General features: G+C 41.2%; 1 protein-coding gene across 4 annotated transcripts in view; it reads right to left on the bottom strand.

Moving 5' to 3' along the window:
* Positions 1-6,645: 6,645 nt before the first annotated feature.
* Positions 6,646-13,954, bottom strand: part of ZMPSTE24 (zinc metallopeptidase STE24) — a 35,687-nt gene continuing 28,378 nt past the window's right edge. For 3 of the 4 annotated variants that reach the window (XM_023554574.2, XM_003415320.4, XM_010595251.3), the window contains 2 exons: positions 11,481-11,624; positions 6,646-8,377 (listed from right to left, as the gene is read on the bottom strand). In XM_023554574.2, coding sequence (XP_023410342.1) covers positions 8,153-8,377; positions 11,481-11,624 — 369 coding nt within the window. In that variant the 3' untranslated portion in view covers positions 6,646-8,152. Of the gene's footprint in view, positions 8,378-11,480; positions 11,625-11,658; positions 12,035-13,954 lie in introns of those variants that run through there. The other variant, XM_010595252.3, reaches the window with a different exon arrangement.

Raw genomic sequence — 13,954 nt, 5'->3', positions numbered from 1 at the left:
GTCCTCCATGGGTGACCCTGCTGGTATCTGAATACTGGTGGCATAGCTTCCAGCATCACAGCAACACACAAGCCCCCACAGTACGACAAACCGACAGACAACGTGGGCGAACTGATGAAATATCAATCGAGATGTTTCAAGAAACAGATGTAGCGCTGGAGGGGCTCACTCGTCTATGCCAAGAAATATGGAAGACAGCTTCCTGGCCAACTGACTGGAAGAGATCCATATTTATGCCTATTCCCAAGAAAGGTGATCCAACCGAATGTGGAAATTATAGAATATCATTAATATCACACGCAAGCAAAATTTTGCTGAAGATCATTCAAAAACGGCTGCAGCAGTATATCGACAGGGAACTGCCAGAAATTCAGGCTGGTTTCAGAAGAGGACATGGAACCAGGGCTATCGATACTGATGTCTGATGGATGCTGGCTGAAAGCAGAGAAGACCAGAAGGATGTTTACCTATGTTTTATTGACTACGCAAAGGCATTCGACCGTGTGGATCATAACAAACTATGGATAACACTGCGAAAAATGGGAATTCCAGAACACTTAATTATGCTCATGAGGAACTTTTACATAGATCAAGAGGCAGTTGTTCGGACAGAACAAGGGGATACTGATTGGTTTAAAGTCAGGAAAGGTGTGCGTCAGAGTTGTATTCTTTCACCATACCTATTTAATCTGTACGCTGAACAAATAATACGAGAAGCTGGACTATATGAAGAAGAATGGGGCATCAGGATTGGAGGAAGACTCATTAAGAACCTGCGTTATGCAGATGACACAACCTTGCTTGCTGAAAGTGAAGAGGATTTGAAGCATTTACTAATGAAGATCAAAGACCACAGCCTTCAGTATGGATTACACCTCAACATAAAGAAAACAAAAATCCTCACAACTGGACCAATGAGCAGCATCATGATAAGCAAAGACTGAATTTGTCAAGGATTTCATTTTACTTGGATCCACAATCAACAGCCATGGAAGCAGCAGTCCAGAAATCAAAAGACGCATTGCACCGGGCAAATCTGCTGCAAAGGACCTCTTCAAAGTGTTGAAGAGTAAGGATGTCACCCTGAAGACTAAGGTGTGCCTGACCCAAGCCATGGTATTTTCAATCACATCATATGCATGTGAAAGCTGGACAATGAACAAGGAAGACCGAAAAAGAGTTGACGCCTTTGAATTGTGGTGTTGGTGAAGAATATTGAATATACCACGGACTGCCAAAAGAACGAACAAATCTGTCTTGGAAGAAGTGCGGCCAGAATGCTCCTTAAAGGCAAGGATGGCGAGACTGCGTCTTGCATACTTTGGACATGTTTTCAGGAGGGATCAGTCCCTGGAGAAGGACATCATGCTTGGCAGAGTACAAGTCAGCGGAAAAGAGGAAGACCCTCAACAAGGTGGTTTGACACAGTGGCTGCAACAATGAGCTCAAGCATAACGATTTTAAGGATGGCGCAGGACCGGGCAGTGTTTCGTTCTGTTGTGCACAGGGTCGCTATGAGTCGGAATCGACTCGACGGCACCTAACAACAACAAGAGAAAGGGCACTGTAGCAAGGCAACCCAGCCCCTTTGCGAGGTTCAGCAGCCATTCCTCCAGAAGGCAGCCTGTGAGGACTCACAGGGCCAGATCTGCCCCTGGCAGAGCTTCAGGAGTCTGGATGACTAGACTGTGTTTCAGATAACTGTTGTTGTTAGCTGCTGTCAAATCAGCCCCCAACTCCTGGTGATTCTAGGCACAACAGGATCAGATCATTGTGCTCCATAGGGTTTTCATTTGTTGATTTTTCAGAAGTAGATCAGTCTCCCTTGGTTGGGAAGCTCCGCTGAAATCTGTTCAGCGTCATAGCAACACACATGACTCACTGAGACAGGTGGTGGCTTCATTTAAGATGCACTGGCCTGGAATCAAACCTGGGCCTCCTGCATGGAAGGCAACAATTCTACCAAACCAACATTGCCTCAAGTAACCTGGCAAATCACTATGGTTCTACCCCAAGTGTCTAGCACCAAACCCACCCCACTAAAAAGTCACTAGTGAAAGAGGCAACAGCCCACTTTCAGCCAGAGTTCTGGTTACTTACTGACAAACAGGGTCTCTAGTTGGCTGCCAGTGCTCCTGGCAATTTCAGAAGTAGGTATCGATATGATGGCATGGGGTGGGCTTAGAAGCTGACGAAGCTCTCTGATAGGTCAGCACTGGGTTAAAGCAGTGGAGCAGCAGTAAAGAGGCTACTGTGAACAATCCTGGTAGGGCAATAATATTCCCAGGATAAATAATGGGCTTGTTTCTTATTCACAGAGTAAAGCTTCCTTTAGTGATAGGACCTATAGCTTCTAAGCCCACCCAGTGCCATCATATCAATACCCACTTCTGAAATTGCCAGAAACACTGGTTGTTGGGCCTCCATTGTGCTGACCATGAGGTCACAGTCAACCAAATTCAAGTGGATTTAGCTCTAATTGGGTGAAAAGAAATATGCTCCCTTGCCCCTTGGCAGACCTTTATCTGATAAGCACCTAAAGCTCAACCTGTCTAAAACTGAAGTCATTTCCCCCGAAATCTGTTTCTTGAGATATCCTATCTCAGTGTGTGCTTGTACCATCTGTCAGGTGCCCAGGTCTGAAACCTGAATCATCTTTCACTCCTGCCTCCATTCCTGGTAGCTAATTCATCTCCAATTCTGTCAATTTCTCCTTTACACTCATGTGTTTAGCAAATATCCATTCATTCTCTAATATTGTTCTTCGTCTCCCCTACTAGAATCTAAGCCTGCGAAGGTAGGGAATTTTGTCTGGCCTGTTCACTGCTTTATCCTCAGAGCCTGGAACAGTGTCAAGTATTTAGCAGGAACTTAATATATATTAGCTAAATGAATGAATATATTATTCAGGTTAATATCCAAATGTTTTATTATGGTAAACCTTAGATCTGGCCTGTCTTCCTCTTCAGCCTCATTTCTCCCTCCTAACTTTTTTGCAGCTCGTAAAATGCCCATGTTCTCATTTTTTTTTGCACCTGCTGTTCCCTAGAATACTGCCCCCACCCTCTTCTTGGTCTGGCTGATTCCTACTCTAAAACTTGATGGTGTCCTCTGGCAACCCTCTCCATACCCTAACTGCTAAGTGGGTTAGGTGCTTTTCTCTATATTTGTGCTCATTTAAATCATAGCAATTATGTTCAGTTATTAATATTATCACTCTTAACAAGTAACAGTACTGAGCTCTTATTATTATCACCTCCTACCCTTACAACAGCCTTGTGACACAGGTATTATCCCTGTTCGTCATATTAAAAATAAAATACCTCTCTTAACCTCACTTCTACCTCCAGTTAACATCCCATATTTCTGTTCCCTTCTACTCGGAGCTGTCTAATTTGGCTTCTAGCTCACCACCTTGTTCTTCTCAGATTCTTCATCTCCCTGGTATCTGAAAATTGGAGTGCCACAGGGCTGTCCTTGGACCACATCTCTTTTTTTCTTGCTCCTCTCATGATATCGTCTAGTCTTATGGCTTTAAATTCTATCTATACATTTCCATCCCGGATCTCTTAGCTTGACTCATTTATCCAGGTTCCCCTTAGATGTTTACTTGTTCCTGTTAGGTGCTGTCGAGCTGGTTCTGACTCATAGCAAGCCCATGCACAACAGAACGAAACACTGCCCAGTCCTGCACCATCCTCACAGTCATTGCTATATTTGAGCCCATTGTTGCAGCCACTGTGTCAATCCATCCCATTGAGGGTCTTCCTTTATTCGCTGACCCTCTGCTTTACCAAGCATGATGTCCTTCTCCAGGGACTGATCCCTCCTGATAACATGTCCAAAGGAAGTGAGACAAAGTCTCACTATCCTCGCTTCTAAAGAGCATTCTAGCTGTACTTCTTCCAAGACAGATTTGTTCTTTCTTCTGGCAGTCCATGGTATATTCAATATTCTTTGCCAACACCATAACTCAAATGCATCAATCCTTCAGTCTTCCTTATTCAGTTGTCCAGCTTTCACATGCATATAAGGTGATTGAAAATACCATGGCTTGGGCCAGGTGCACCTTAGTCCTCAAGGTGATATCTTCGCTTTTTAACACTTTAAAGAGGTCTTTTACAGGAGATTTCCGAATGCAACATGTCATTTGATTTCTTGACTGCTGCTTTCATGGGTGTTGATTGTGGATCCAAGTAAAATGAAATCCTTGACAAAATTGCCTAGTAGGCATCTCAAATTTAACATGTCTAAAACTGAATTCCTGATCTTCCCCTCCAAAATCCCCCTCCTGCAGTTTTCTCTTTCTCAGTTACTGGCAGCTCCATCCTTCTGGTAACTTAAACCAAATACCTCACAACCCATACCTCAGCCATCAGAAAAGCCTGATGGCTCAGCTTTCAAAATGTGTGCAGAATCCAACCACTTCTCACCACCTCCCCTACTACCACTCCCATCTACCAAACCAAAAAACCTGTTGCCGTCAATTTCTATTCATGGTGACTGTTATGGATTGAATTGTGTCCCCCCTCAAAACGTGTGTTAACTTGGCTAGGCCATGATTCCCAGTATTGTGTGATTGTTTACCATTTTGTCATCTGAGTGATTTTCCTAGGTGCTGTAAATTCTCTATGTTGTTAATGAGGTGGGGTTAGTAGCAGTTATGTTAATGAGGCAGGGCTCAACCTATAAGATTAGGTTGTATCTCCAGTCGATCTCCTTTGAGATATAAAAAAGAGAAGTGGGCAGAGAGACAGGGGGACCTCATACCACCAAGAAAGCTCTGGGAGCACAGCACATCCTTTTGACCTGGGGCCCCTGCGCTAAGAAGCTCCTCAACTGGGGGCAGACTGATGACAAGAACCTTTTCCCAGAGCCAACAGGGCAAGAAAGGCTTCCCCTTGAGCTGGCACCCTGAATTTGGACTTCTAGCCTCCTAGACTGTGTGAGAATAAATTTCTCATTAAAGCCACTCACTTATATTTGTTATAGCAGGACTGGATAACTAAGCCAGTGACCCCCATAGGACAGAGCAGAACTGCCTCACAGGGTTTCCAAGAGTGGCTGCTGGATCAAGCTGCTGACCTTTTGGCTTCACAGAACACATGGGTATCTTCCTGTTATGGATTGAACTGTATCCCCTCAAAACACATGCTATAAATTCTAATGCTTATACCTGCGGATGTAATCCCATTTGGGAATAGGGTTTTTTAATGAGGGAATTATCAGTGTAGGTGAGTCTTAAGCCAATCACTTTTAGGTTATAAAAGGAGATTATGCACAAAAAGAAGCACAGGTGGGGAAAGACAGATGCCACGCCACATGAAGACTGCCAAGAAACGGAAGATGAAGAGAGACGAGGACTTTCCCCTAGAACCGACAGAGAGAGAAAGCCTTCCTCTAGAGCCTGTGCCCTGAATTCCAACTCCTGATCTCCTAAACTGTGAGAAAATAAGCTTCTGTTTGTTAAAGCTACCCACTTGTGGTATTTCTGTAGGGAGAGGTACTAAGAAACTAAGATATTTCCTATCTGTCTCTGGAAAAAACTATTTAGAAAATCCTCCTTCCCAGAAACCATCCTGGATAAAAGTGCCAAAATATTCCCCATCCATACTGTCTGAAGAGGGCTAAACCATTCCACTATGGATTATTTTTGCTTTTCCTCCAAACTGTTCCTAGCTTTCAACTTACATGCTCACATCAGTGTGATCTTAAAAGTTTTTGGATATACCTTCAAGTTCTCTGTAATTTCTTTGTATAGCACCTAAGACAGAACTTAAAGCCTTCAATTAGCTTCTGCTGCTGCTAATAAAGTGCCCAAAACAGTCAAAGCTACATAAAGTGTGTTATGTACAGAAGTATTCACACATGGATGAGGGTTCCTCAAGGTGGGGAATACTACAAAAAGGATTAGGGGAAACAATGAGCATCTAAAATGTAAGGGGCTAACTAGAACCACTGCATCAATCCCAGAAATTCCTAAGCAGAGGCAGAACTTACTAGCAGCTCTCAAACCTCAGCAAAGGATCACCTCAGATAAAAGGCAGTATAGGCACATGACAGAGACTCTGCCTTGAATTCAGACAGCAACCCTGCTGAGGTAGTGCCATTTTACCCAAGGCTTTGATGGACCTCATCTGCCAAGTATTAGGGTACACAGTGCTACCTCTCTCTTTCCTTCCTTGATCGGCCTCTCTACTCTTCCCCTCATTGGTCAGTACCTCAGGAACCTACCAGTCTCCTTTTGGCTATTCCTATGCCTCTGTCATCCATAAACTGTAGGTGACTAGGTCAAAATGGTCACATATTAAGAAGCTAATTACTGCTGCCATATCTAACGAAGACCAAAGAGGCAGCTGAAGCAGACCAGGCAGGCCCAAGACAACCTGAGGTTATGACAACGGAGAAGGAACGTTCCAAGTGAAGATTCTGAGGCAGCATCAGCAAGAACTGGTGACGCTCTGGAGCGGAACAGGAGACGTACTACAGAGGACTCTGTGGGTGAAGCAGGGAGAAGTGTTGGCAACACTCAGCACTAGGGTCATTTCTTCATACACTAACACCCAGTTCCTCTAGGGTAACAAAAATACATCTAGGTAACAAATGACACATACATTTTCTCAAATTAAAGACAAAGTACTTAAATCTCTATTGGCAATTTTTAATATTTCACTTGTGCAGAACTGAAATTTGTACTGAAAGGCACAGTAGGAAGGAAAGGCAGTTATCATGGCATGAATACACAGATGAAGGATGCTGGATAAGTGAAACCACAGGACGGCTTCTTTTAGCCTGAGGAAAGCAAATAATGCAGTACTAAACTAGGTTTTTAATTTTTATTATATTTCCAATGTAAAGAATGTCAACTCAAATGTCAGCTGAGCAAAAAAACTTTATGGTCAGATACCAAGGGTGCACAGTTGATCCCACTTTGGAATAAATACCCAGAAGGTAAACATTATCAGTGAGTGGGAGCCTAGGCACGAAGTACATTCTCATTCAGGGAGCGGATAGAGATTCGAAGTAGTCAAAACATACACCTTCTACAACTGGGAAAGAAAATCTTTCATGACATTTGTTTTGAAATTAAAAAATAATAATCTACATATCAAGAATTATAATTTTCAAAGTAGAACCAGACCTGATTAAACAGTACTTATGACTTTCTGATAAAAAATATAGAAATAAAAAGCAAAACTCTTCTGCCCTTGAAAGAGATAGAAAACTATATTTTTTCTGTATTATCACAAGAGAATCATCAGTATTTCATCTTTGTTTCTCAAAATGGCTTTTTTTTTTTCTCTCCACGTTCTGCCATTTTTAAAATAGCAAAACCTGTTCAATATGGCAATTTCTGCTAAGTGGAGGGATGCACAATTTATTAATAAGAGAGTATGAGAAAAAGCTGAATATTCTAAAAAATACTTGTTTACCTAATAGGACCATACCCATCAGGTGGAACGACAGAGGTTTTCTTAAACAATAACAACAACAGAAAGAAACAATGATTTAAAACATTCTATACATAATTTCTAACTTCAAAGCACTGTTAGAAACTCTTGATTGATCGGCAGCAAGAGAGGGAACAGAGAAATTTGGTAAAACAGTATAACCCATATGCCTAACAAGTTTCATTTAAATGACATCAACACTTACCAACTATTACCTTTCTTCCTTATTTAAAACACTGATTCACCAGGTTAATCATTAACAGTACGAAAGTAAAATAAATTTCAACTTCGGTCTGAGCACAAAGATCCGGACCATGTTTTGCCTCAGAAAGGACTCAGCGTGGTGTTCTCTCTTCTAAACATGCTCCCGAACACCTTAGATGCAGATTCCATACACGTGTGCAAATAAACAAGTTCTGTATTTTCTCAAATAAACAACAAGTTGGTGGTGAATCAGATTTCAAAGATAAAAGAAAATGATACTTTTAAAAACATTAAGCCTCAAAATTTCATCCAGTGTTTTAAGAAATGAATTATTAAAATCATTTTTGAAATGAAATATGAAATGCGTTTAAATCCGGGCTTTTCTGTACTTAATAATTTTTCTTAAAAAAACAAAAAGTTTAAAAACATCAAGAGCTGGAAGATGCTGCCAGAACAGAAACAATCAGCAACGTCTTCAGTGGCAGCCCCCGGACATGTCAGTCTTGTTTTGTATTTTTCAGAGCTTGAAGTCTCTCTAGTAGTGGAGGATGTGAATAATGCCACATTGAAAACAACCAGTCAGAAACAGGGAATCCCAAGTTATCTCTGTTTAGTTTGATTAAAGCAGAATATAAGTCTTTAGCCTTCCCAAGTTTCTTGGCAAATGCATCAGCTTGAAACTCAAATCTGCGGCTTAAGACCGTGAGGCAAAAAGAAAGAACCTGGAAAAGTAAACGAAAGGGTTTTAACCACTGCCCACCTCTTTGTTGTCACTGATCTCATGAGCTGAGCGTACAGAGGAAATTAAGCTCAGGATAAGAGAGTGAACAAGCCAAAAGAAAGACCACTGACACTTGGGGAACTTAGGGCTTATGAGGGAATATTATAAATTGAGCCTTTTTTTTTTCTCCCAAAGAGACCGGAAACATATCCAAATGAATGTTAACCTTATAAAAAATACCAATTTCTGAGAATCTGCCAAGTCACAGGGACTTAGTCCTATTTTATAAGATGAGGCAAGTGAAGCTCAGAGAGGTTAGATAACTTGCTTGAGGTCACACAGCTGGCAGGTGGTACAGCTGAGAGTCTCTGAGATTTCAGGCCCATGCACACCACCTTAGTGGTAAGTTGTGATAATTTTTATTCAGACCCTATTTTTTCTTTTTAAAAAATACTATTGATCACTTATCTACCTTTAAAGGATAGTGACAGTCTTCATTGAGAATATTAAAAATATATGCCATAGCCTCTAACAACAATTTCAAAGTAGAATTTTCCAAAGTATTTTAAGCCATGCCAGCATCACTACCATAAGTGTACAGTCCCCAGTGTAACCACTCCGAAGGGAACACATTTCATTTGGAAATATAAGTTGTGAGGGAAAAACAATTACTTTGCATACTAACTTTTTTTTTTATACTAATGTACTGAAGGTTAAATGTCAATCTGTTTCTTATCTTAAAATACTTTAGCATAAAAAACCAATAAACCTTTCATTTGCACTTCTTACTGCCACTAGCAAATACAGAGTTTCAAAATGAAGTCTGGGAGTCCCTGCTACCTTCTCAGATACGTTCAAAGCTAATAACTGAATTCTGGCTGCAATTTCTTTTTCAAATCTTGAATATATTTTTGGGGATAGAAACGTTAACTGGTTCCATGGATTTTTAGCTGTCCTGAGCAATCTACCAAATCAGTCTCTCTCTCTCTTCCTATCTTTAACTCCTGATTTTGTGTCCCAGGCAAACCATTCTTTGAATCTCACTGTTAACACATAAGTAAAGATATATACAGATATTCATCTATTAATCTGCACCGATTTGCTCTGCTGTAGGTTTCCAAACCCTTCCTAACAGGGCAATTTTCCTATTTTCCCCAGGAAAATGTCTCTTTCCCATCATGACATCTTTGGCTGTGACATTAAACCTAAAGATTTTCTGCTTAAATATCTAGTCTTTTTGAGACCTCTCTCCCGGGCTATCTGGTTTTTATAACAGTTGCTATTATCTCTACAGATTAATCACATTTGAAATTACCTTAACACCTCAATTATTTAGACATTTTTTTGAAGTGAACTCGACCACTGAATACACAGAACAAACAAAACAAAAAACCCTCTGCACAGTCAAATTAGATGCCACAAAGGATTCGCACTAACGCTGCCCATGCCCTTATAAATAAAAGGACCTTCTACCCAATCAGAATCTTGTAGCTCTTACTTAGTGGCTGTCTCATTTCCCAGTCCACAGCAGACTACAGAAGAAAGGGGTAATGACTGTAACAGGAAGTCACAGTAATAGTAACAAGGATTATCAGCCTGACAGTGAGGACAGAGACATTAAAAAAAAAAAAAAAGCATAATAGCTTTAAAGTCTGGGGTTATTAGTATATACAGCTCAGTATGCTCAGGACATTGCTGAACTGTGGTAGGAGACAGTGACAATAGGTGTTCTGTGTCCTGTTTAATGCAGGAACAAATTGTAAGGCATTTTATAAATATTCTCAATAAAAGTTAAAATTAAATTAAAAATTTCAGAATTTAAAAATAATTCTCAGTTCTCTGGAAAATTTTAGTTTACATAAACAATGCTATACAAATATGACCTCTACCTCTCCATGTTTCTTTCCTAGTGCCCACTTCCTCCCCCCGCCCCTTTTTTTTTAAAGGAGAAATGGGATTCATTTAGCTCATCTTAAAACCTTAACTCCACAACTGTCCCAAGAAAGAATTCTCCTAAATGGAGATACCTTAAGATCCTTGTAATTTATGTCTCAGCTCAATTTGGAAGCCTTACCAAGTATCATGAAATGGTGCCATTGCCAGATTTAACATACAGTCGCACGAGCCCATGCTTTATCACATGTATAATCCCCCTAATGAGCTATCACAGAGTAGTGAGTCTTCAACTTCACTAACGTAAAATGCCCAATTCTGATTCAGTGGGTCTGGGGTGGGATCCTAAGGCTATTTTGAGGACACAATCTGAGGAACTCTGTCTCCCTTATCTAGCCACACATATATGCCATTATTATCTGCTTTGTCATCTCACACACACAAGATCTACCTGTTATGGATTATGTAGCCCAGAAACATACATTCAAGTTGTAAGCCCCCATCTGTGAATGTGACCTTATTTGAAAATAGAGTCTTTGCAGAAGCAATGAATTAAATTAACATGAGGTCACACTGGAACAGGGTGGGTCCTAATCCAATGACAGGTTCCCTTATAAGAAGAGAACAGGCGCAGAGACAGACAGGGAAGACAAGCATGTGAGGATGGAGGCAGAGATTGGAGTTTTGCTGCCACAAGCCAAGAACACCTGGGGTTCACAGAAACAGGGAGAGACCAGAAAGGATCTTAGGAGAGAGCATGGCCCTGCTGACACCGAAGCCAGACTTCTAGCCTACAGAACTGTGAGACAGTAAGTTTCTGTTGTTTTAAGCCACACAGCTTGTGTCAATTTGTTACAGGAGCCCTGGGAAATAACACATCACCCAAGTATTGGTGAATATGGGCCAAGAGGCTAGTGCTACAGTAGTTAAGTTCCATCTACAAAGTCTCTGAGATACGTATGATATCTAGGTTTTCTTCACTAAAGTCTAATGCTCCACTTTTTCTTAACGGTATGTATTTTTTTTATTGGGGTTTGGATTTTCCTGCCACTTTCTCATATTGGCTAGTCCACCAATGGACTAAAAGACTTTGTTTCATCTTTCTGTTGAAACTGCACAGCTTTGTTTGTTTCTTTTTTCCCCACCCCACAGGCTCTAGACTTCAAATAGGCAAGGGCGTACGTGAGACCATTTTGTAGATCACACATTACCTCATTATAAGGCGAAAAAATAAACTGGAAGATGATCAACAGTCCAATCAGAGTGGGCTGGCTCTCATAAAAACCAAACGCGGCAAAAAGCTCCTTACGGCCAATCAATACAGCAAACAAGAAAAAACACAGGAAAGAATTCATCTAGAAAGAAGGGTACAAAATTCCTCAGTTATTACCAAGCTGATTTCACTGTGTGGGAACAGCAGTACAAAAAAAGCAGAACAAGAAATCATGGTGTGATTTTAACTGTGGTTTTACACAGAAAAAGTTACACAGGTAGCTTTATAATTTCACTTTTATTCTAGAAAGGAAAATAAAATTTATATGCATATGCAGTGTCTTTCCACTCAATCTGTAAACCAATAATTTTCGACAGGGACAGGCTTAGGTTGATCCTCTTGTGACTGAGGTAGTCCACAGCAATAGGGCTAGAAGGGCCCTTGTTCACACAAGACCGTAATCTGACACAAGGTCTCCCACGTGGCCTTGCTGTGGAGGCTCCAAAGCAACAGGCTTCCCTCTGAATTCTTTTTAGGGCCACTGAAGCTGTACTGAATAGTTAGGAAGGGCCAAGAAAACAGTAGATCTATATCAATGCATGAGAGAAAAAAAATCAAGTCTGTACCAAAATATGACCCCTTGGAGTAAAGCTGAACAACACAGACCATTCTTCTCCCTTAGCAGATTAGGATTCTGGAGGCCACATATGCCACTAAGGGTGCTGCTCAACACCATTTACCAGGTGACCCAAAGAGTTACCAGCTTATATGGGGCTCAGAGCAGAAGAAGGTTCTCCAGCTGACCCAGGATAAAGTACAAGCAGCTCTGCAGCTCAGCACTTAGAACTCTGTGGATCCAATATGGCAAGCCCCAGCAGAAAACTCACAGTGAAGGCCCCAAGGGTTCTGAAGCAAAGCTGTGTATGTCATTTTCATCAAGCAAGCATCCTCCTTTTGAAAAATAACTTTTGGTTGGCTACTTGAGCCCTAGTGAAGACTGAATTCCTGACCACCATGGTCCTGTGATCTGAGCCGCTCTCCTGAATTGAATGCTATGCTGATCCACCTAGCTAGGAAACTGGGATGCTGAGAAGCACTCTGTCATCATCAGGTGTAAGTGGTGTATACAGGACTGGTAATGAAGCAGGTCACGAAGGGTAAAGTTACATGAGCAGGTGGTTCATACTTCTCGTATTACAACTTCTGCTCTCTGTTACAGCTCCATCAATCTATACTCACGGGGAGTTCTCCATAATCATTTAATTGAGGAGGAAAAAATTTGAACCTATTTTACAAATAACTTGATACAATACACTGGTACCAGCTGAAAGTGGACTGCTTTGGCATTATAGTTCCACTCAGGGATGGTCCTGAAAGATAGTGGAGAAGGGCAATACTCTCAGTACAGTGAACGTTAAGTAGCATATCTCATTGTCAACTCTGGAAGGAGAGTGGGCCTGAGCTGAGGCTCTATACTCATTCATTGGCAGCGGGCAAATAATGGTTTGCCTGGATGATCAGGGCTTTGGAACAAACTAGAGGATGGCAGACAAAGAGATTTGAAAAGGAGGTATGCGGAAAGACTTTTCAAAGTTAGCCCAGAGTGTGATAATACTTTGTTCACCAAAAGACCCCATGATGGAGAAGCCTCTCAGTGATCAGGTGGAGAAGGTATCTGTCCTGTGGATGTCAGCCAGGCTCTTTCCTGAGCCACGACAGCATTTGGTCAAGGAATTCATGAACAAAGTGGGCAAGGTGACAGGGATGGAGTGAATGTATAGTTAACAACATAGCCCTCTCTCCACTGGCTCCTGCCAAGTGCCCAATCTGTCAGAAGAGGCAATCAACCCCAGCCTTGATAAGGTACCATACCTTAGGGGTACCTTGTGCTAGACTGAGTTCACTGGAACACTTCGTTCATGGAAGGGACAGTGATTTTCCTTATTAATCTGAATACTTACTTTGAATTAGAATTTGGACTTATGTAATGTCTTATTCACTACCATGTATCCATACAGCACAGCTTTAAGCCAAGGAACTCATTTTTACTTTGGAAGATGTAAGGCAACAGGAAAGTGACCAGAGAGGTTCACAAGTCTTCCCATGTGGTCCATCACCCAGAATCATCTTGTCTTTTAGAAAGGTGCAAAGACCCACTTAAGACTCAGTTAAGGCCACACATGCTCAGCATTAGCCAACAATACATAGTGCTACTTCACCACAGCCTGCAACCTGCAGTTACTTTGTTGGCTTAGAAATAGTAACACCCAAGGGAAGAATGACTTAGTAATTGTTATTTTCTACACTTTTGAAGTTTTTTCAGTGGACATATAACTACTTTTAAATGAAAAATAAATAAAAAGTTTTTTAAAAAGCATGCTAATGTCCAATTAGGCTCTTTTTTATTTCAAAAATCCTGTATCTGAGTGACTCTGAAGGTGATGACGTTGTTAATAACAGTAACGTTACTAT

Source organism: Loxodonta africana, chromosome 3, assembly GCF_030014295.1.
Source record: "Loxodonta africana isolate mLoxAfr1 chromosome 3, mLoxAfr1.hap2, whole genome shotgun sequence".
Taxonomy (NCBI): Eukaryota; Metazoa; Chordata; class Mammalia; order Proboscidea; family Elephantidae; genus Loxodonta; species Loxodonta africana.
This window is presented reverse-complemented; position numbering and strand designations above follow the sequence as displayed.